We start from the raw sequence: 23994 nt of genomic DNA, 5'->3' as shown, positions 1-23994 counted from the left end.
TTGGAGACTTCCCCGCCTCGCCGAGCGCCTGCCCTCCCTCCCTCCCTCGCTTCCCTAATTTGGGTGAGAAGGGGGCTCTCTTGTTGTGGGTGGGCTCCTCAGACCACTGTCGCTCTCCCAGACCCTGCAGAGTCCATCCCCACCATCCTAGACGGCTTCCATTCCCGGGAGGCCAAGGCCGGGCAGTTGGTGGAGCTGCCCTGCATCGCCTCTGGCTACCCGAACCCAGCTATCCGGTGGATCAAGGACGGGCGGCCGCTGCCTGCGGACAGTCGGTGGACCAAGCGCCTGACGGGGCTGACCATCAGCGACCTGCGGGTAGAGGACAGTGGGATGTACATCTGCGAAGTCACCAACACCTTTGGCTCGGCCGAGGTCACCGGGACCCTCATGGTGATTGGTAAGTTGGGGGGAAGGAAAAGATGGGGCTGTCCCAGTCAATGTGTGGCTCCTTCCTGGGCTAGGGCTGCTTTGGTGGCTTGAGGGATCCATGTATGGGTTGCAGAGGGATGCTCCATAGGTTCCTGGCCAGGTGATGGGCTTCCCACAGAGTTGCATGTGGGCCTCCCCCAGAAGTGCAGTGACCTTTCAATCAACTCAGAGCCAAGAGGGAGGCAGGCTTCCTAGGAAACAACACTTTCAAACCATCATTAATATAATAATAATAACAACAACCACATCAGCATCAAGTAACATATTTTTTTTCAAATTTGTTACTTAGTATTGTTGTTGTTGTTGTTGTTAGATGCAGGCGAAACATCAGGAGAAAATGGCTCTAGAACATGGCCATATAGCCCGGAAAAACCTACAACAACCCAATTGTTGTTGTTGTTGTTATTATTATTATTATTATTATTATTATTACTATTATTAGGAGCTGTCGGTGGGTCAAGTGTGTGAGGCTAGGACTTTAATTAATTAATTAATTAATTAAAGCTAAAGTGCTCCCCTTGACATTAAGTCTACACGTATCCATCTCTGGCGGACACAACTAGACTAAGCCGAAGAGCCGGCATTGTCCGTAGACACCTCCAAGGTCATGTGGCTGGCATGACTGCATGGAGCGCTGTTGCCTTCCTGATGGAGTGGAACCTATTGATCTACTCACAATTTGCATACTTTCGAACTGCTAGGTTGGCAGAAGCTGGAGCCAACAGCGAGAGCTCACCCCACTCACAGATTCGAACCGTCTACCTTCCAGTCAGAAAGTTCAGCAGCTCAGCGGTTTGACCCACTGCGCAACTGGAGCGCTGTTGCCTTCCTGATGGAGTGGAACCTATTGATCTACTCACAATTTGCATACTTTCAAACTGCTAGGTTGGCAGAAGCTGGAGCCAACAGCGAGAGCTCACCCCACTCACAGATTCGAACCGTCTACCTTCCAGTCAGAAAGTTCAGCAGCTCAGCGGTTTGACCCACTGCGCAACTGGAGCGCTGTTGCCTTCCTGATGGAGTGGAACCTATTGATCTACTCACAATTTGCATACTTTCAAACTGCTAGGTTGGCAGAAGCTGGAGCTAACGGTGGGAGCTCACCCCACTCACAGATTCGAACCATTGACCTTCTGGTCAGCAAGTTCAGCAGCTCAGCGGTTTGACCTGCTGTACCACCAGGAGCTCCTATTAATTAACAACAACAACAATAATAATGAAGATGATAACACTAAGTAACAAAATTTGTAAAAAAAAGTTACTTAGTATTGTTGTTTTTGTTGTTGTTGTTGTTATATTAATTATGGTTGGAAAGTGTTGTTTCCTGTTTCATTTTGCACTTACTTTGAAAGTCATACTCCGAAAACTTTATTTTTGTGGCTGCCAAAAACTATGTTGAATTGATTGAGACTTTATGAGATATTCATTGGAAAACTTTCACAAAATGGGCTACAGCCGGATGCTCTTCAAAAACAAAGTTTTTGCAGTTGAATAAACCTTTTCCATGTTTTTATGATACAGGAAATGACGTTTATAACCCAGGAACAAAAATGTTGTTACATTGTGTAACAACAACAACAACACAAGCCAACGGGTATTTTTCATCATCAGGTGTAATTTTAGGTCATTCTTACAGAGTTTTTTTTTTTGCACTGAATTCAGACCTGTGTTTATTTTTTCTCTACCACGTGTAGTTTTTGCAATGAGGCTAATCAAATAATTAATTCTTTACAAACTGATGTCAATAGAATCTAATTGATATCAGTGTATAAATGCATTAATTATTTGATTAACCTCATTGCAAAAACAACACGTGGTGGAGAAAAAAATAAACCCAGACCCGAATTCAGCGTACAAAACTCTATAAGAATGACCTAAAATTCTGTCTGATGAAAAATACTTGTTGGGTTGTGTTGCACGAATATGATGTGAAATGTGTAGACTTTACAGAATGTACAATTCGTCATATTTTTTAAAAATTGATGTGATGGGAAAATAAAATTAAGGACATGTTTAAAGTCAGCAAAAGAAATTGGGTTGTTGTAGGTTTTTTCGGGCTATATGGCCATGTTCTAGAGGCATTCTCTCCTGACGTTTCGCCTGCATCTATGGCAAGCATCCTCAGAGGTAATAATAATAGTAATAATAATAATAATAATAATAAACATTAAGTAACATATTTTTTTTCAAATTTGTTACTTAGTGTTGTTGTCGTTGTCATTGTTACTACTATTTTGAGCCCTTGGTGGGTCATGTGTGTGAGGCTAGGACTTTAATTAATGAATAAAAGGTAAAGGTCTCCTCTTGACATTAAGTCTAGTCATGTCCATCTCTGGCGGGCACGACTAGACTAAGCCGAAGAGCCAGTGTTGTCCGTAGACACCTTCAAGGTCATGTGGCCAGCATGACTGCATAGAGCGCCGTTGTCTTCCTGCTGGAGTGGTGCTTGCCATAGATGCTTGCCATAGATGTAGGCGAAACGTCAGGAGAAAATGCCTTTAGAACATGGCCATATAGCCCGAAAAAACCTACAACAACCCAGTGATTCCGGCCATGAAAGCCTTCGACAAGAGCAAAAGAAATTGATTTAAAATGCGCTACTCTCATTTCTGATTATTACGAAAAGTTTGATTTTGTTGGATGCGTAATTTGGCTCCTCTGTAAGCTGGCCATGTTGTTGGCCCTGTCTCCCCACTCCTTCATACCAAACATGATTGGTCCCTGTATGTGGGGAGAAATCACATGACTCCCCCCCCCCCCCCCCCGTTGGGGTTCAGCCTGAGTTTGAACTTGAACTTGATTCTCTGTTTGTTCCTCCTGGTGCTAATGAAAGTATATTTACTGATGCCAATGAAAATGTACCTTTTGATGCCAATGCTCCTGAAATTAGTGAGGAAGAAACTGCTGTAGGTTTGGAAAATGCCAATGTTCCTGAAATTAGTGAGGAAGGAACTTCTGTAGGTTTGGAAAATGAAAGTACCAGTGTTCATGAGAATGTTTCAGAGGGAGGCCTTGACCTTTCCCTCCCTTCTGCACCTGTTAACTGTAATGACAACAGAAGGGGCCAAATTTGGGAAGACAGAAGTAAATCACTCAGTTTGCGTCGATCCTCCCGAATTCAAGAATTAAAAACATTGGCTTCTAAACAGAAGGGCGGTTCACGGAACCGATTCTTGAGTTTTAATTGCAATACGCCAGGCTGATTGTCTCAGTTCAGGCATCGTTTCAGAATTGATGAAGACCTTGGCAGTTCTCTCAGTTCCCTGGCCATAGTCTGGGAAGATTTCTAGGATATCAAGTACGGTTAGTGGATTGCTAACAGATTCCAGTATTTCCCAGTGAGGCTTTTGGTTTTGCTTTGTCCATTTAAATTCATGTTTGCTGATTTTGCTGTGGCTTTTGACTTGCATTTTTCCTTTATTTTGTAACCATTTTTCTTCAATAAAAAAGGATTGTTTTTCACAGCCAAGTGTGGTGGATAGTTATCTTAGGGCCTCGTTCCCTGCTCTGGATTGCAACACCCCCCCCATTCCCCAGTATTTTGGGGGAGTGGTCCCCTGCCCCCTCCCCTTGACACCCCCCTCCCCAGCCAGGTGTTTAGAGGTCCAGCGAGCAGCCAGGTGCGCAGGAAGGTGGCCCTGTGCCGTGGGGTGTTGTGTGCGTGCGCTTTCTTTTCCCCTCTGCATGTCTCATCCGGAGCGTGAGAGCGCCTTCACTCCTCGGCTGAGAACTCTCTCGTGGCTCGAGAGAGAAAGTGATATCCACCGCGGCGGAGGAGCTGTGGGCACCGGCACTTCGGATGGCGGTGGTGTTGGCAGTGGGGTTTCCCTGGTGTTTGGAAGCATGCCGGTGCACCTGCGTTATTGTGCAGTGACATTTCCCTGCAGATGCGCCCAAACCGTGTCTGCGTGCGTGTCCACTCAGGCGCACTCTGGGCCTCCTCTGTTTCTCAGCTTGCCGTCTCTCTTCGGCCAAAGCCCCCTCCCATCGCCTCCCATGTGCCTGGGGGTCTTCTTGGCTACGGAGGGGTCAAAATCAAAGCTTTCCTGTCCTTCTTTATGCAGCATTAGTGTGCCTTTGTGCATATGTGTGTGTGAATGCTCCAAAGGGAGAGAGGTGGGGACTGGAGGGTCCTTGGGTGGAACCCTCTGCATGACCCAGGAGACCCCCTCCACCATGCTTCTCTTGCCCTCTCCGCAGACCCCTTGCACGTCACCCTCACGCCAAAGAAGCTGAAGACGGGCATCGGGAGCACCGTCATCCTCTCCTGCGCCCTCTCCGGCTCCCCGGAGTTTGCCGTCCGCTGGTACCGCAACACGGAGCTGGTGTCCCCCGACGACTTCATCTCCCTACGCGGCATCAACAACGAGACGCTGCTCATCACGGCCGCCCAGAAGGGTCACTCAGGCGCCTATCAGTGCTTCGCCACCCGCAAGGCCCAGACGGCCCAGGACTTTGCCACCATTGTGCTGGAGGGTGAGATGGGCTCCCGAAAGAGGGAGGGAGGGGGTCATCTTTGGCACCTTTTGCACCAGGTGCTTCCACATAAGGTCATCCCCCATGTACTTAGGTGATCCCTCGTAGCCCAAGGATGATGGTCCTCCAAGTGGTGGGTCTGTAGGTGGCTGTGGAGACCTATTCTTGAGCTGCATGTTCTTCCGCAGTGAGGACATTGGTTTCCAGGTGGAAGGCAGCCCTGTTCAGGGTTGGCTTGATATGCCTTCCTCTCGCCACGTTCCTCTCGCCCTCCATTGGTGCCTCTTTGAATTCCACAGCAATGCTGGTCACAGCTGACCTCCAGTTAGAGCTCTCAAGGGCCAGGGCTTCCCAGTTCTCAGTGTCTATGCCAGAGTTTTTAAGGGTGACTTTGAGCCCATCTTTCAATCTCTTTTTCCTGTCCACCAACATTCCGTTTTCCATTCTTGAGTTTGGAGTAGAGCAACTGCTTTGGGAGACAGTGGTCAGGCATATATGGCTTGAATCTAGATAGAAGGTCAATGTGGGCTCCCTATTAGTCCCTATGGAAGCACAGACTCATATCTTTTATAATAATTCCAGGGCTTTTCGTTCAGCGGGAAAATGAAAACACTTCTCCATGTGCGTGTGTTGGTGTGTGTGCACAAAAGGGGAATGAGAGAGGAAACTTACGAATTGATGTCCAGTGGGAAGAAGGTGGAATTATCCTTCTCAGCCACATGAACATCACCAGCCCCCCAAGAGTCTGGAGGACAAGCCCTATGAGGAGTGGCTTAAAGACCTGGGTGTGTTTAGCCTGGAGAAGAGAAGGCTGAGAGGAGACACGATGTGGGCCAGGAATCAAGAGATGAGAGGAAGTCATAGGGAGGTGGGACCAGACTTGTTTTCTGCTGCCCTGTAGATTAGGATGCAATGGAGCAATGGCTTCAAACTACAGGAAAGGAGGTTCCACCTGAACTTTAGGAAGAGCTTCCTAACTGTGAAAGAGCTGTTCAGCAGTGGAACTCTCTGCCCTGGAGTGTGGTGGAGGCTCCTTCTTTGGAGGCTTTGAAGCTGAGGCTGGATGACTGTCAGGGGTGCTTTGAATGCAATATTCCTGCTTCTTGGCAGAATGGAGTTGGACTGGATGGCCCAGGAGGTCTCTTCCAACTCTAGGATTCTATGATTCTATCCTCCTCTCCACTTTTTCTTATCCCTATATTGGAGCTGCCAATATGTGATTCAGTGGTTCCGAATGGTAGGAGGTGCAGGACAGTCCGAAACGGAGACTTAATGCATTGAACTAGTTGCTGCAAAGTGCAAAGGTGACATCGAAGGGGGAATGGATGGAGGGGAGTCATCGAGGACCGAGCTCCATGCCCTGAGCCTCCATAATGGGTTAGGGAACATGGGGTGGTGGTCCCAATGTGGACTGACCCCACTCTCCTCTCTTCCCTTGCTTTTCCTAGACGGGACCCCGCGGATCGTCTCGTCCTTCAGCGAGAAGGTGGTGAACCCGGGGGAGCAGTTCTCCCTGATGTGCGCGGCCAAGGGGGCTCCACCGCCCACCATCACCTGGGCGTTGGATGACGAGGCCATCCAGCGCGACGGCAGCCACCGCACCAACCAGTACACCATGTCGGACGGCACCACGGTCAGCCACATGAACATCACCAGCCCCCAGATCCGGGACGGAGGCGTCTACCGGTGCGCCGCGCGGAACTCGGTGGGCAGCGCCGAATACCAAGCGCGAATAAACGTAAGAGGTGCCTGTCTACTTTTAAATCTCAGAACAGGTTCTTCTGCATTGGGGTTTGGCTCTGGTGTGGTAGAGGCCTCCCTCCCTCCTTCCCTCCCGCCTGCTCTGCTCTGCCCCTTTGCCCTCTTTCCTTGGGGGGTGGGAGGAGCAAGTGAGGAGGACCCCTTGTGCACCCCTCGGTCAGAGGGGATGGACACACACGGCCCTTTGCCCCATGTAAGCCACTCCGAGTCCCCATTGGGGAGATGGTGGCGGGGTATAAATTATTATTATTATTATTATTATTATTATTATTATTATTATTGTATTGTCGAAGGCTTTCATGGCCGGAATCACTAGGTTCTTGTGGGTTTTTTCGGGCTATAGGGCCATGGTCTAGAGGCATTTTCTCCTGACGTTTCGCCTGCATCTATGGCAAGCATCCTCAGAGGGAGTGAGGTCTGTTGGAAGTAGGAAAATGGGTTTATATATCTGTGGAATGACCAGGGTGGGACAAAGGACTCTTGTCTGCTGGAGCTAGGTGGGAATGTTTCAACAACAAGCTAGGTGTGAATGTTTCAATAACCACCATGTCAGGCTACACAGAGAAGCCATTGAAATCCACAAGCATGTGGACAATTTCAACAGAAAGACCATGAAAATGAACAAAATCTGGCTACCAGTATTAAAAAACTCTAAAATTACAACAGCAAAACAGCAGAGAGGAAACAACCAGGCACATCTTAACACCTCTCAACAAAAGATTTTCCCAGTCTCAGCCAGGCCTTCAAATGCTAATGAAGGTGGTTAGTTGAAACATTCACACCTAGCTCCAGCAGAGAAGAGTTCTTTGTCCCACCCTGGTCATTCCACAGATATATAAACCCATTGTCCTAATTCCAACAGACCTCACTACCTCTGAGGATGCTTGCCATAGATGCAGGCGAAACGTCATGAGAAATGCCTCTAGAACATGGCCCTATAGCCTGGAAAAACCCACAAGAACCTATTATTATTATTATTATTATTATTATTATTATTATTATTATTATTATCTAGGCGCCTGTAACTCACACCCAACCATGGTTCTTCTTCTCACCTGTTCTGAAGCATCCAAGATCAGAATAGAGGGGGCATCACATTTGGGGGTGAGGACGGTCAGAAATTGTTTCAGTGGAAGTCTAGGTTCAGTAGGAGAGCATCAGTTGGGAGACCGAAGAGAGAGATTGCCTGCCTCCTGCCCAGTTGGCTTCCTGCTCCTGTAATTGTCACAGATCCAGAGCAGGAGGCCATAGCAGGGAGGTGTCCACCTTTGGTGGTCCCAGTAGGACCTCAAGAGGTTCAAAGTCTACCTTGCAGGGATCGCGGCATCCTTGCTCCACGCCCCATTTGCAGCCATTGCTTAAAGGAGAACCATAACTTCCTGGTTACATAGCCACAGCTGAGCAGTTTATGTTGGAAGCTAGAGGAGCCCCCAAGCAAGGCCACCCTGAGCCCCCCCCCCCCCTCCAGGGGTTGAGAAGGGCAGGGTCGAAATATTTGAAATAAATTGAAATAAATAAATAAAGCCACTGCATGGGTCTTTCTGACCCATAAGTAGGTAAAAGTAAAGGTTACTCCTGACTTTTTTTTTGTCGTGTCAGGAGCGACCTGAGAAAATGCAAGTCGCTTCTGGTGTGAGAGAATTGGCCGTCTGCAAGGACGTTGCCCAGGGGATGCCCAGATGATTTGATGTTTTATCATCCTTGTGGGAGGCTTCTCTCATGTCCCCGCATGAGGAGCTAGAGCTGACATTAAGCCTAGTCATGTCCAACTTGCGGTTAGTTCTCATCTCCATTTCTAAGCCGAAGAGCCAGCGTTTTCCATAGACACCGCCAAGGTGATCTGCATGGAGCGCTGTTACCTTCCCGCAGAAGCAGTACCTACTGATCGACTCACATGTTTTCGAACTGCTAGGTTGGTTGAAGCTGGGGCTAACACCCGGAGCTCTTCTTGGATTCGAACTGCCGACCTTTTGGTCAGCAAGTTCAGCATCTCAGCGGTTTAAGCCGCTTGCGTCATCAGGGAGCCCTTACCCATAAGTAGTCCCAGGCTATTCCATGGGTGGTCCCTACTGAAGAGCGATGCAGGGACCCCGCCGCCCCCTCCCCTCCCCTCCTCTTTTGGAGCAGAGCCGTCTTCCCTGTGCTGTGCGCACCCCTGGCCCTTTAGGGTTAACCTAGCCTGGCCCTTCCCTCTCCTCCCCCCCCCCCGCTCCCTCCCCTCCAGGCCCCCCCAGCATCCGAGGGATGAAGAACATCACGGCCGTGGCCGGAAGGGACTCCTTCATCAATTGCCGGGTGATCGGCTACCCCTACTACTCCATCAAGTGGTACAAGGACTCCCTCCTGCTGCCGGACAACCACCGGCAAGTGGTCTTTGAGAACGGCACCCTCAAGCTGATGGACGTCCAGAAGGGCATGGACGAAGGCGAGTACCTCTGCAGCGTCCTCATCCAGCCCCAGCTCTCCATCAGCCAGAGCGTCCACGTCACCGTCAAAGGTGAGTGAGGGCTGGAGAGAGGGGCGAACCCGGCCGCGTCTCAGGCGGAGACCCCCTCCCACTCCCCCCCTGCCCGCCACGGCGGAGGAGTATCCATTTCCCCTGACAAGCGGCGGAGCAGAACACGGAGTGTAAACATGCTGCTGTGTGGAAACATCTCGCCCTTTGCTCAGAGCACCTTTCCCGCTGCTTTTCAGCTTGTGTAGCTCTTTAAAAAATCATCCCTCTGTCTCCCGAGCGCAAGGAACATCGTAAAAGCTACTCCTGCCCATCAATTATTCAGCCCTGCTCAGGGAGCCATCAGCCCTAATGAATTGCTGTGCTTGCCGGCCAGCCGACTTTTCGCCCCGGAGGAGGCCGAGATTGCGGAGCTCCATGCTCGGCTCTGCCCCACACAGCAGCCCCCCCTCACCCCTGCTGGGGGTCCCAGAGACAGGAGGGGCCAGGGAGCCTATGGGGCATCTCCTTGTAGTAGTGCTTCTCTCACCACCTCCTTCCTACCTCCATTGCCTACTTGGGCAAGAGGCCCAAGGAGCCTTCACACTGGAGCTTTCTGACACGAGGCTTCTCTCACACTGAGGTTCACCTCACATTCCTCAAGATGATGCTAGCTTTGTCCCACTGTCTCTAACAGGCTTCGAGCTGCTCACTCTCCTAGTGCTTGACTCACATTTTTGTAATAAAGCTCCATGCTCAGCCCTGCCCCACACAGCAGCCCCCCCCATCCCCTGCTGGGGGTCCCAGAGACAGGAGGGGCCAGGGAGCCTATGGGGCATCTCCTTGTAGTAGTGCTTCTCTCACCACCTCCTTCCTACCTCCATTGCCTCCATTGCCTTCTAACAAGGTTTCCATACCACAAATAAATGAACAAATAAATAGTAACTTTACACACAGGAGCCTTCACACTGGAGCTTTCTGACACGAGGCTTCTCTCACACTGAGGTTCGCCTCACATTCCTCAGGATGATGCTAGCTTTGTCCCACTGTCTCTAACAGGCTTCGAGCTGCTCACTCCCCTAGTATTTGACTCACATTTTTGTAATAAAGCTCCATGCTCGGCCCTGCCCCACACAGCAGCCCCCCCTCATCCCCTGCTGGGGGTCCCAGAGACAGGAGGGGCCAGGGAGCCTATGGGGCATCTCCTTGTAGTAGTGCTTCTCTCACCACCTCCTTCCTACCTCCATTGCCTACTTGGGCAAGAGGCCTGCCCTGTGTCCCCCTCACCTGACCCTCCTGGCCTCTTGCCCCCAATGTTCTCTCTCAGGTGGGGCTGGAAGCCTTTGGAAGAGAGTGTTTGCTCCAAGGACTCTGGTACTTTGCCCTTTAAAAGGGCTGAAAAACTAGGCTTATACTCGAGTATATCCAGTTATATGGTTGCCCTATTTACCAAAACAAGGTTTCCATACCACAAATAAATAAACAAATAAATAGTAGATTTACACACTGGAGCTTTCTGACACGAGGCTTCTCTCACACTGAGGTTCGCCTCACATTCCTCAGGATGATGCTAGCTTTGTCCCACTGTCTCTAACAGGCTTCGAGCTGCTCACTCTCCTAGTGCTTGACTCACATTTTTGTAATAAAGCTCCATGCTCAGCCCTGCCCCACACAGCAGCCCCCCCCATCCCCTGCTGGGGGTCCCAGAGACAGGAGGGGCCAGGGAGCCTATGGGGCATCTCCTTGTAGTAGTGCTTCTCTCACCACCTCCTTCCTACCTCCATTGCCTCCATTGCCTTCTAACAAGGTTTCCATACCACAAATAAATGAACAAATAAATAGTAACTTTACACACAGGAGCCTTCACACTGGAGCTTTCTGACACGAGGCTTCTCTCACACTGAGGTTCGCCTCACATTCCTCAGGATGATGCTAGCTTTGTCCCACTGTCTCTAACAGGCTTCGAGCTGCTCACTCCCCTAGTATTTGACTCACATTTTTGTAATAAAGCTCCATGCTCGGCCCTGCCCCACACAGCAGCCCCCCCTCATCCCCTGCTGGGGGTCCCAGAGACAGGAGGGGCCAGGGAGCCTATGGGGCATCTCCTTGTAGTAGTGCTTCTCTCACCACCTCCTTCCTACCTCCATTGCCTACTTGGGCAAGAGGCCTGCCCTGTGTCCCCCTCACCTGACCCTCCTGGCCTCTTGCCCCCAATGTTCTCTCTCAGGTGGGGCTGGAAGCCTTTGGAAGAGAGTGTTTGCTCCAAGGACTCTGGTACTTTGCCCTTTAAAAGGGCTGAAAAACTAGGCTTATACTCGAGTATATCCAGTTATATGGTTGCCCTATTTACCAAAACAAGGTTTCCATACCACAAATAAATAAACAAATAAATAGTAGATTTACACACTGGAGCTTTCTGACACGAGGCTTCTCTCACACTGAGGTTCGCCTCACATTCCTCAGGATGATGCTAGCTTTGTCCCACTGTCTCTAACAGGCTTCGAGCTGCTCACTCTCCTAGTGCTTGACTCACATTTTTGTAATAAAGCTCCATGCTCGGCCCTGCCCCACACAGCACCCCCCTCACACCCTGCTGGGGGTCCCAGAGACAGGAGGGGCCAGGGAGCCTATGGGGCATCTCCTTGCAGTAGTGCTTCTCTCACCACCTCCTTCCTACTTCCATTGCCTACTTGGGCAAGAGGCCTGCCCTGTGTCCCCCTCACCTGACCCTCCTGACCTCTTGCCCCCCCGATGTTCTCTCTCAGGTGGGGCTGGAAGCCTTCGGAAGAGAGTGTTTGCTCCAAGGACTCTGGTACTTTGCCCTAAAAAAGGGCTGAAAAACTAGGCTTATACTCGAGTATATCCAGTAATATGGTTGCCCTATTTACCAAAACAAGGTTTCCATACCACAAATAAATAAACAAATAAATAGTAGCTTTACACACAGGAGCATTCACACTGGAGCTTTCTGACATGAGGCTTCTCTCACACTGAGGTTCACCTCACATTCCTCAGGATGGTGCTAGCTTTGTCCCACTGCCTCTAACAGGCTTCGAGCTGCTCACTCTCCTAGTGCTTGACTCACATTTTTGTAATAAAGCTCCATGCTCGGCCCTGCCCCACACAGCACCCCCCCCCCTCACCCCCTGCTGGGGGTCCCAGAGACAGGAGGGGCCAGGGAGCCTATGGGGCATCTCCTTGCAGTAGTGCTTCTCTCACCACCTCCTTCCTACCTCCATTGCCTACTTGGGCAAGAGGCCTGCCCTGTGTCCCCCTCACCTGACCCTCCTGACCTCTTGCCCCCGATGTTCTCTCTCAGGTGGGGCTGGAAGCCTTCGGAAGAGAGTGTTTGCTCCAAGGACTCTGGTACTTTGCCCTAAAAAAGGGCTGAAAAACTAGGCTTATACTCGAGTATATCCAGTAATATGGTTGCACTATTTACCAAAACAAGGTTTCCATACCACAAATAAATAAACAAATAAATAGTAGCTTTACACACAGGAGCCTTCACACTGGAGCTTTCTGACACAGGCTTCTCTCACACTGAGGTTCACCTCACACTCAGGACAACAGAAGCTTTTGCCCACTAACAGGCTTCAGCCTACTCACTCTCCTGAGGACAACACCAGCTTTGTCCCACTGTCTCTAACAGGTTTCGAGCTGCTCACTCTCCTAGTGCTTGACTCACATTTTTGTAATCAAAAATACCAAGCTAATGTGCTGCCTTCCCACATCAGTCCCTACCAGTGGACCTCTGTCTACACCTATTCTACGTATCTAGGCCAGCAAATGGGGTTCCCAGCCGAGGACTGTTCTTCCCCATGAGAGAATTGGGGCCACGGAGGGAAAACTCTGTTGGGAGTGCATTCAACTTCACTTTATTATGGTCAATGACCAGCTCAATTGAAGAGGGACACTGTCCCGCACTAACACACCTGCTGGGAGTGCATTGACTGGCACACTCCCAGTGCACAGTTGTCCACCTGGCGAGTATTTGCCTCTGTCAGAAATATTAAACATTATTTTACTCCAAAATGTGAGTCAAGTACTAGGAGAGTGAGTAGGCCCAAGCCTATTAATGGGCAAAAGCTTCTGTTGTCCTGAGGAGTGTGAGGTAAACCTCAGTGTGAGAGAAGCCTCGTGTAAGAAAGCTCCAGTGTGAAGGCTGCTGCGTGTAAAGCTATTATGTATTTGTTTATTTGTGTTATGGAAACATAGTTCTTGTAAACAGTGCAACCATATTATTCTACTACAAAGAAAAGCCTCCTAAGGAAGAGATAACATTGATCTGTGTCTTTTTGTTCCATTTCAACACCTTGGGCTACTGGTGCTGGGTCACGCTGTTGTTAATAAGTTACTCTGCTATATATTTATGAGGAGGGTCTTTTGTTAATAAGCCCACTTGCCCAACAGCCTCCTCACAAGTGCTTCTTGTTTTGAATGATGGGGGAGACTGAGGCTGTGAGCCGTTCCGTGGCACAGGTTGGCATGACCAGGGTGACATAGAAGCACTTCCTGGCTTCTGGCTCTGGAACCCTGGCTCCCTTTCTCTCTCTGCAGCCTCTCCAGGAGACACTTCCTTCCTCCTTTTTTAACTGATGGGGAAACTGAGGCTTCCCGTGGCTGCCATGGCTCTGCCAAGGTCTTATATTGCAGGGCATGACGGGCAGGGCCGTAGCCAGAAAAAAAATTCGGGAGGGGTTGAAATTTTCAGGGGGGGGGTTTAAAATTTTTGCGGGGGGGGGTGTTGAAACTTGCCTCCTAGCTCACGCTGAAGCAAAGAGCACAGCAGGGGGCAGAGCAGCCTTCAATAGCCTGCAGCTCCGCCCCTGTCAACCACCTCCACCAAGTCTGGCCTCCTTAATGAGAGCATTCGACACACACAACCCCAACTTGGTTGCTTCACTACATCGGCTATTGCTGCAAGTAATGACAGTGTGAATAAATTGTCAATATTTAAGGCCTTGCATGGTCTGGGGCCGATGTACCTGAGGGACCGCCTCACCCCCTACCAACCCCAGAGATCCCTCCGTTCTGAAGACCAAAATCTGAAATATTTGGGGGGGGGGGTTGAACCCCTAACCCCCCCCCCCCCTCGCTACAGGCCTGATGACGGGTGCCTCCTCCTTTCTCTTGGCAGTCCCTCCTCTCATCCAGCCCTTTGAGTTCCCCCCAGCCTCCATTGGGCAGCTCCTCTACATCCCCTGCGTGGTCTCCTCGGGCGACATGCCCATCCGCATCACCTGGAGGAAGGACGGGCAGGTCATCATCTCCGGCTCGGGCGTCACCATCGAGAGCAAGGAGTTCATGAGCTCCCTGCAGATCTCCAGCGTCTCCCTCAAGCACAACGGGAACTACACCTGCATTGCCTCCAATGATGCTGCTTCCGTCAGCCGTGAGCGCCAGCTCATTGTGCGAGGTCAGTGCACCCCCAAGAACCACCCCCCCCCCCCCACAGGTGAAGCTCATCCATACTCTCTTGCTTCCGGAGCTCATCCTTCCTCTCTTGCGCTCCTCTCCACAGTCCCTCCTCGCTTCGTTGTCCAGCCCAACAACCAGGACGGCATCTACGGAAAGGCGGGGGTCCTCAACTGCTCTGTGGATGGATACCCCCCACCTAAGGTCATGTGGAAGCATGCTAAAGGTATGTAGGAAATCTTCTGAATCTCTAGGCCTTGGTGGTTAGCTGAGGGTCTCCAGCCATGACCCAGAAGGTGGCTGTGTCCAGTGGGAGGCTGGGGCCTTGGATGGGTGCGCTTTGAGGGCTTGCTCTGGTTGACCAAAGCAGCTGAAGATTGCTTCCCCCCCCTTCCAGGCAGCGGGAACCCCCAGCAGTACCACCCGGTCCCCCTCACCGGCCGCATCCAGATCCTGCCCAACAGCTCCCTGCTCATCCGGCACGTCTTGGAGGAGGACATCGGGTACTACCTCTGCCAGGCCAGCAACGGGGTTGGCACGGACATCAGCAAGTCCATGTTCCTCACCGTGAAAAGTGAGTCTCCCCTGATGGGGAAAGTCAAGCTTTGAGTGTGGGAGAAAGAACTGTTGTCTGTTGGAGGCAAGTGTGAATGTTTGAACTGGTCTTCAGCGTTGAATGGCTTTCAGCTTCAAAGGGCCAGTGAACACCTCCCAACAAAGGATCCCCCCAGGCAGGAAGCAGGCAGGCTTTGAAACTGTACGCCATTCAGTGCTAATTAAGGTGGCCTATTGCAACATTCAAACAGACAAGGGTACTTTCTCCCACCCTGGACATCATTCCACATTTTGGGCACCACAATTTAAGAGATATATTGACAAGCTGGAATGTGTCCAGAGGAGGGCGACTAAAATGATCAAGGGTCTGGAGAACAAGCCCTATGAGGAGCAGCTTCAAGAGTTGGGCATGTTTAGCCTGAAGAAGAGAAGGCTGAGAGGAGACATGATAGCCATGTATAAATATGTGAGAGGAAGTTACAGGGAGGAGGGAGCAAGCTTGTTTTCCGCTTCCCTGGACATTAGGACAAGGAACAATGGCTTCAAACTACAAGAAAGGAGATTCCATCTGAACATGAGGAAGAACTTCCTGACTGTGAGAGCCGTTCAGCAGTGGAACTCTCTGCCCCGGAGTGTGGTGGAGGCTCCTTCTTTGGAAGCTTTGAAACAGAGGCTGGATGGCCATCTGTCAGGGGTGCTTTGAATGCAATATTCCTGCTTCTTGGCAGAATAGGGTTGGACTGGATGGCCCATGAGGTCTCTTCCAACTCTTTGATTCTATGATTCTATATAAATATGATAAATAAATAAGTAAATAAATACACAAATATATACACACACATACACACACAAAAAACAGATATATGCAGACTGGGCCACAGCAATGTGTGGCAGGGGACGGCTAGTATATAGATATGTATCCATCCCTATCCCACATGCTTAGTTTCCAAGAGACATCACAACCTCTGAGGATGCAGGTGAAATGTCAGGAGGGAATGCTTCTGGAATATGGCCAGACATCCTGGAATTCTCATAGCAACCCAGTGATTCTGGCCATGAAAGCCTTCGACAGCCCTCTTCTGAGGTGTTTCCCTGCTGCCTGGTTGCTTCCTTGCTGCCCTGCCCAGCTCTTCCGCCTTGCGCTCGTTGAGCCTGATGCTTTCTCCGGCGGTCGGTCAGCGCAGAGTGGAGCCTCGATCAATCCCTGTTCCCGTGGGGATCTATCTGATTCCCGCTCCTGATCAAAAAACATTTTGTCCTTAATAAAAGCAGGCAATCAATCTACATTGCGGTGGCGGAAGGAGCGGAGCAAGGTGGGTGCACATCGCTCCCCCACAGATGGGCTCTCTCCGGCCTCTCCGGCCAGATTGTGCCACATCCAAGGACTGAGAATAAAGGGGTGGGACTTGCCCTGCATGGAAGCATGGGATGGGGTCTGCAAACGCTGGTGGACAGGGCACTTTAATGCCTCCACAAGGGCATGGCCCACACACCAACGTCGAACCATAACGAGAAGTAATTTTTATTTTATTTGTCGTGTCAGAGCAACCAGTCCATTATATTACATTTCTAACAGAACAAAGCAAACAAACAGAAAAATACAAAATTTGTGAGTTTGGTAGTTGGTTAAATGTCCTTTGACCAGTATCTGGCCACTTGGAGTGCTTCCGGTGTTGCTGCAAGAAGGTCCTCCATTGTGCATGTGGCAGGGCTCAGGTTGCATTGCAGCAGGTGGTCAGTGGTTTGCTCTTCTCCACACTCGCATGTCGTGGATTCCTCTTTGTGGCCCCATTTCTTGAGGTTGGCTCTGCATCTCATGGTGTCAGAGTGCAGTCTGTTCAGCGCCTTCCAGGTCGCCCCGACCTCTGTGTGCCCAGGGGGGAGTCTCTCATTTGGTATCAGCCATGGGTTGAGGTTCTGGGTTTGAGCCTGCCACTTTTGGACTCTCGCTTGCTGAGGTGTTCCAGCGAGTGTCTCTGTAGATCTTAGAAAACTATTTCTAGATTTAAGTTGTTGACGTTCTGGCTGATACCCAAACAGGGGATGAGCTGGAGATGTCTCTGCCTTGGTCCTTTCACTATTGGCTGCTACTTCCCGGCAGATGTCAGGTGGTGCAATACCGGCGAAGCAGTGTAATTTCTCCAGTGGTGTGGGGCACAGACACCCCGTTGTGGTGACCCCCAACACCATGTTGTGGTGACCCCCAACCATAATAACATTGTTTTCGTTGCTACTCCATAACTGCATTTTTGCTACTGTTATGAATAATAATGTAAATAATGCAGCATGTCTCATTAAGAGCCACATCCACTGTTTTAGTGTGGTGAGATGTGTTCCACACTGGGCATGCATACTCAGCAGCAGAGTAGCACAGCGCAAGGGCAGATGTCTTCACTGTATCTGGTTGTGATCCCTAGGTTGTGCCAGTCAGCTATCGTATGATATTGTTTCTAGCACCCACTTTTTGCTTGATGTTCAGGCAGTGCTTCCTGTAGGTAAAAGTACGGTCCAGAGTGACTCCCAGGTATTTGGGTGCGCTGCAATGCTCCAGTGGGGTTCCTTCCCAGGTGATCCTCAAAGCTCGGGATGCTTCTCTGTTCTTGAGATGAAAGGCACATGTCTGTGTTTTGGATGGGTTGGGGATCAGCTGGTTTTCCCTGTAATAGGCAGTAAGAGCACCTAGAGCTTCGGAGAGTTTCTGTTCTACCGTCTCAAAGCTCCCTGCTTGAGCAGTAATAATACTAATACTAACAACAACAACAACAACAATCTGTTTTTGTATACTGCTCCATCTCCCCAAAGGGACTCAGGGCGGTTGCCAACATGTCAGGCAAACATTCAATTACCCGACAGAAACCATGCAGACAATTACATCAAGATGAGCTGCTGAACTTGCTGACCGAAAGGCCTCAGGTTCGAATGCGGGGAGCGGGGGGAGCTCCCGTTGTTAGCCCCAGCATCTGCCAACCTAGCAGTTCGAAAACATGCAAATGTGAGTAGATCAATAGGTACCACTCCGGTGGGAAGATAACGGTGCTCAATGCAGTCATGCCATTGCCCACATGACCTTGGAAGTCCTGTGGACAACGTCGGCTATTTGGCTTAGAAATCCCTGCAAAAAGGAGGGCAGTGCAAGGGCCTGCCTAATCTCCTTGGGCAGGGAGTTCCAAAGTTGGAGTGCCACTACAGAGAAGGCCCTCTCCATTGTCCCCATCAACAGTGCTTGTGACCGTGTTGGGACTGAGAGGAGGGCCTCCCTGACAGATTATTATTATTATTATTATTATTATTATTACTTTATTTGTACCCCGCTAGCATCTCCCAAGGGATTCGATGCGGCTTACAACAGGCCGGAGCCCAACGCAATACAACAATACAATACATAGCAAATAAAACAGTTAAAGCAGAAAACAATAGCAATAGCAATACAACAGAACATTATTAAAAACTGAGCCGGCCGGAGTAGGGTACAGGATTAAAAAGTGCTGAAGTGTCGGAGGGATATGGGATTAAAATATAGGTGCGGTGTGTGGTGAGGGTGATCTTGACTCTACTAAAGTGCTTCTGGGCTTTGGGAGTGGGGTTCCTAATCTGAGAAGACATGTTGGAACAGCCAGGTTTTCAGGTTCTTTCTGAAAACCGCCAAAGTAGGGGCCTGTCTGAGATCTTTCGGGAGGGCATTCCAGAGGCGGGGGGCCACCACAGAGAAGGCCCTGTCCCGCGTCCCCACCAAACGCGCCTGTGACGTGGGCGGGATCACGAGCAGGGCCTCTCCTGATGTGAACGTGTGGGTTCGTAGACTGTGATGCGATCACGCAGGTAGGATGGTCCCAAACCGTTCAGGGCTTTGTAGATAAGCACCTGCACCTTAAATTGGGCTCGGAAGATAAACGGCAGCCAGTGGAGCTCCTTAAACAGGAGGGTTGACCTTTCTCTGTAATGGGCCCCCGTTAACATCCTGGCTGCTGCCCGTTGGACCAATTGGAACTTCCGAACCGTTTTCAAGGGCAGCCCCACGTAGAGCGCATTGCAGTAATCCAGTCTAGAGGTGACTAAGGCATGGACCACCCCGGCCAGATCAGCCTTCGCGAGGTACGGGCGCAGCTGGCACACAAATCTCAGTTGTGCAAAAGCCCTCCCGGCCACCGCCGACGCCTGAGCCTCAAGCGTGAGCGATGAATCCAGGAGGACTCCCAAGCTGCGGACCTGTGGCTTCGCAGGCAAGGGCAACACAGGTTGCCACCCTATACCCCGGTCTGGTTTGCGATCGACCAGGAGGACCTCTGTCTTGTCGGGATTGATCTTCAGCTTGTTCGTCCTCATCCAGCTGGACACAGCGGCCAGGCACTCGTCCAACACCCGAGAGGTTTTTTTGCCCCTGTGTAAGAAATACATTTGTATTATTATTATATTTATATACCGCCTTCGGGATGAGAATAATAAATAAATAAATAAATATGAATGCCTGCGCCGTTGCTGGTGCATCCCTGTCCACCTGTGTCCGTTTGCAGGTGTGGCGAAGGAGGGCCTTGCCCAGAGAGGTGCCCGCTTCCTGTTCCCCGCTCCTTCCATCAGCATAACTGATTGCTTCCTTGCAATTGGAATTAATCTCATGCTTCAGGTGAAATGCAGCTAATCAGTGCAGGCAAGGAGCTGAAATGGGTGCAATCACATTAACATGTCAGAGGCAGCTTGGAGGAAGCCTTAGCCCCCCCACCCCCAAACACACACACCCATTTGCCCCCCCCCTCAACCCCCCCCCCCAGCCTGGCCTCAGCATGGAAGAACACACAGCGTGGCGGCGACAGGCCCCTTTGTGGCGGCAGCGGCAGCCTTATCAGGGCCCACACGCGGCTCAGCCTCTTGTCTGTGTCATGTTAACACGGCGCAGAAGGGAGAGCTTGAAAGGGGAACAGCGCCGGGTGGGGAGGGCGAGGGGGGGGCTTTTTCACCAGGTGGTCGTTCTTCAGGAAGCTGCCCCAGAGGGATTGGTAGGGGCGGGGGAGAGGGGTCTGCCAGGTCCATTGAAGTCTGGAAGCTGGGCATTGGTGTAGTGCACTTGTAGGACGGGCATAGCTTGGCTTTTGCAGAGAGGAAGGATTTGTGCCAACCTATGGCTGGGGAGGGGGATTCTGACCTCTCCCCCCATACCCTTGGGATACATGTGGGGCTCTGGAGGATTGTTGCAAGTGTTTAGGGCAGTCTTTCTCACGCCTGGAAGCTGGGCATCGGTGTAGTGCACTTGTAGGACGGGCATAGCTTGGCTTTTGCAGAGAGGAAGGATTTGTGCCAACCTATGGCTGGGGAGGGGGATTCTGACCTCTCCCCCCATACCCTTGGGATACATGTGGGGCTCTGGAGGATTGTTGCAAGTGTTTAGGGCAGTCTTTCTCAAGCCTGGAAGCTGGGCATCGGTGTAGTGCACTTGTAGAATGGGCATAGCTTGGCTTTTGCTTGCATCCTGCAGAGAGGAAGGACTTGTGCCAACCTATGGCTGGGGAGGGGGATTCTGACCTCTCCCCCCATACCCTTGGGATACATGTGGGGCTCTGGAGGATTGTTGCAAGTGTTTAGGGCAGTCTTTCTCAAGCCTGGAAGCTGGGCATCGGTGTAGTGCACTTGTAGAATGGGCATAGCTTGGCTTTTGCTTGCATCCTGCAGAGAGGAAGGATTTGTGCCAACCTATGGCTGGGGAGGGGGATTCTGACCTCTCCCCCCATACCCTTGGGATACATGTGGGGCTCTGGAGGATTGTTGCAAGTGTTCAGGGCAGTCTTTCTCATGCCTGGAAGCTGGGCATCGATGTAGTGCACTTGTAGGACGGGCATAGCTTGGCTTTTGCAGAGAGGAAGGATTTGTGCCAACCTATGGCTGGGGAGGGGGATTCTGACCTCTCCCCCCATACCCTTGGGATACATGTGGGGCTCTGGAGGATTGTTGCAAGTGTTCAGGGCAGTCTTTCTCACGCCTGGAAGCTGGGCATCGATGTAGTGCACTTGTAGGACGGGCATAGCTTGGCTTTTGCAGAGAGGAAGGATTTGTGCCAACCTATGGCTGGGGAGGGGGATTCTGACCTCTCCCCCCATACCCTTGGGATACATGTGGGGCTCTGGAGGATTGTTGCAAGTGTTTAGGGCAGTCTTTCTCACGCCTGGAAGCTGGGCATCGGTGTAGTGCACTTGTAGGGCGGGCATAGCTTGGCTTTTGCAGAGAGGAAGGATTTGTGCCAACCTATGGCTGGGGAGGGGGATTCTGACCTCTCCCCCCATACTCTTAGGATGCATGTGGGGCTCTGGAGGATTGTTGCAAGTGTTTAGGGCAGTCTTTTCCAAGCCTGGATGCTGGGCATCGGTGTAGTGCACTTATAGAATGGGCATAGCTTGGCTTTTGCTTGCATCCTGCAGAGAGGAAGGACTTGTGCCAACCTATGGCTGGGGAGGGGGATTCTGACCTCTCCCCCCATACTCTTAGGATGCATGTGGGGCTCTGGAGGATTGTTGCAAGTGTTTAGGGCAGTCTTTCTCAAGCCTGGAAGCTGGGCATCGGTGTAATGCACTTGTAGTACGGGCATAGCTTGGCTTTTGCAGAGAGGAAAGATTTGTGCCAACCTATGGCTGGGGAGGGGGATTCTGACCTCTCTCCCCCCCCCCAAAACCAAACTTCACTTGAATACTCAATATGCCCAAATGTGAACATTGGCAGAGTTTGGGAAAAATAGACCTTGACCTTTGGGAATCGTGGTTGCTGGGATTTGTAGTTCACCTACAATCAAAGAGCATACTGAACTCCACCAACAATGGAATTGGGCCAAATTTGGCACACAGATCTCCCAAGACCAACAGAAAATACTGGGTTAGGTGAGGATCGCCTTTGAGATTTTGAGTTGTAGTTCACCTACATCCAGAGAGCGCTGTGGACTCAAGCAATGATGGTTCTGGACCAAACTTGGCACAAATACTCAATATGCCCAAATGTGAACACTGGTGGAGTTTGGGAAAAATAGACCTTGACATTTGGGAGTCGTGGTTTTGTAGTTCACCTACAATCAAAGAGCATACTGAACTCCACCAACAGTGGAATTGGGCTAAACTTGGCACACAGATCTCCCATGACCAACAAAAAATACTGGAAGGGTTTGGTGCGCATTGACTTTTAGTTTTGGAGTTGTAGTTCACCTACATCTAGAGAGTGCTGTGGACTCAAACAATGATGGTTCTGGACCAAACTTGGCACGAATACTCTTTATAGTTCACCTACAATCAAAGATCATTCTGAACTTCACCAACCATGGAATTGGTCAAAATTTGGCACATAGAACTCCCATGACCAACAGAAAATACTGGAAGGGTTTGGTGCGCATTGACTTTGAGTTTTGGAGTTGTAGTTCATCTACACCAGAGAGCGCTGTGGACTCAAGCAATGGTGGATCTGGACCAAACTTGGCACGAATACGCAATATGCTCAAATGTGAGCACTGGTGGGGTTTGAGAAAAACAGACCTTGACCTTTGGGAGTTGTAGTTGCTGGGATTTATAGTTCACCTACAAAGAGCATTCCGAAACTCACCAATGATAGAATTGGCCAATACTTCCCACAAAGGATCCCCAGGACAAACAGAAAATACTGTGTTTTCTGATGTCTTTGGCAGCTCCTCTGGCACCCCTTCATGACACCCCCAGGTTGAGAAACGCTGGTTGCAGGCTATAGCACATTGTGACACCCCTCGCATGGCCAAGGGATGGGCAATGGCTCTCTCTTGGATGTTGGCTTCTTATATTGCCGGTCAGGAGATCCACAAAAGGGAATGTGGCAATTGTGGGTCCTTCTCTCTCAGTCCCAAAGGACTCTTCTTGGCTGGAGGGCCACTGGCCATTGTTGCCCCTCGGAGGGGCTCCCCATGCTGCCCATTTCTGTCTCTGCGTGGCGGCTGCCCATCCTTGCTTTGTTTATCTATGTGTGTGTGCAGAGAGAGCGAGAAAGAGAGAGATCTCCAGCCTTGGCAACACCACGCTGGGCCAGTCCTGTGGCTGTAAACCCTCCCTCTGCATTCTGCCCAGGTTCCTCCAAGAATGAATTATGCAAATCTGTGATGGAAAATTGTTCCAAGGCGCATCCTTGAGAGTGTAAAACCCTAGTCAATAATTCATACTCGCCTGTCTCTGGCTGCGGCTTTTTCTTCATTATAGCTTGCGTCTGGTTATTTGTCTTTCACATTTTATTGTATATCCGGGTGTAATACTATACATTATAAAATTTATCTGCATCATTATTTTATGATCCCGCCTCGTATAATGCAAGGCGGTCCGGGCAATGCCGCCTATGGCACCCAATGTGCTTGCAGCTGCCGGACTAGGCACTAATATATATATATATATATATATATATATATATATATATATATAAATAAATAAATAAATGTAATGTTCGTTTGTGGGATTAACAGAACTCAAAAACCACTGGACGAATTGACACCAAATTTGGACACAAGACACCTGACAACCCAATGTATGTCCTTCGCTCAAAAAAATTGAGTTTGTCATTTGGGAGTTGTAGTTGCTGGGATTTATAGTTCACCTACAATCAAAGAACATTCTCAACCCCACCAACGATGGAATTGAACCAAACTTGGCACACAGTTCCCCCATGACCAACAGAAAATACTGGAAGGGTTTGGTGGGCAGTGTCCTTTGGTTTTGGAGTTGTAGTTCACCTCCATCCAGAGATCACTGTAGACTCAAACAATGATGGATTTGGACCAAACTCTACAAAAATACTCAATATGACCAAATGGGAACACTGGTGGAGTTTGGGGAAAATAGAATTTTGACATTTGGGAGTTGTAGTTGCTGGGATTTATAGTTCACCTACAATCACAGAGCATTCTGAACCTCACCAATGATAGAATTGGGCCAAACATC

At 50.3% G+C, this 23994-nt stretch overlaps 1 protein-coding gene across 2 annotated transcripts in view; it reads left to right on the top strand.

Annotated features, from left to right (window-relative positions):
- DSCAML1 (DS cell adhesion molecule like 1) overlaps positions 1 to 23994 on the top strand; it is a 154076-nt gene that overhangs the window by 78691 nt on the left and 51391 nt on the right. The window contains exons 5-11 of one of the 2 annotated variants that reach the window (XM_067470822.1): positions 122 to 400; positions 4633 to 4908; positions 6357 to 6653; positions 8894 to 9166; positions 14244 to 14522; positions 14628 to 14747; positions 14919 to 15095. In XM_067470822.1, the coding sequence (XP_067326923.1) occupies positions 122 to 400; positions 4633 to 4908; positions 6357 to 6653; positions 8894 to 9166; positions 14244 to 14522; positions 14628 to 14747; positions 14919 to 15095 (1701 nt within the window). Of the gene's footprint in view, positions 1 to 121; positions 401 to 4632; positions 4909 to 6356; positions 6654 to 8893; positions 9167 to 14243; positions 14523 to 14627; positions 14748 to 14918; positions 15096 to 23994 lie in introns of those variants that run through there. The other variant, XM_060787552.2, reaches the window with a different exon arrangement.

The sequence above is a fragment of the Anolis sagrei genome, chromosome 7, assembly GCF_037176765.1.
Source record: "Anolis sagrei isolate rAnoSag1 chromosome 7, rAnoSag1.mat, whole genome shotgun sequence".
In the NCBI taxonomy this organism is placed as follows: domain Eukaryota; kingdom Metazoa; phylum Chordata; class Lepidosauria; order Squamata; family Dactyloidae; genus Anolis; species Anolis sagrei.
The sequence above is the reverse complement of the archived record's forward strand: the minus strand, read 5'-3'. Positions and strand labels throughout refer to the sequence as shown.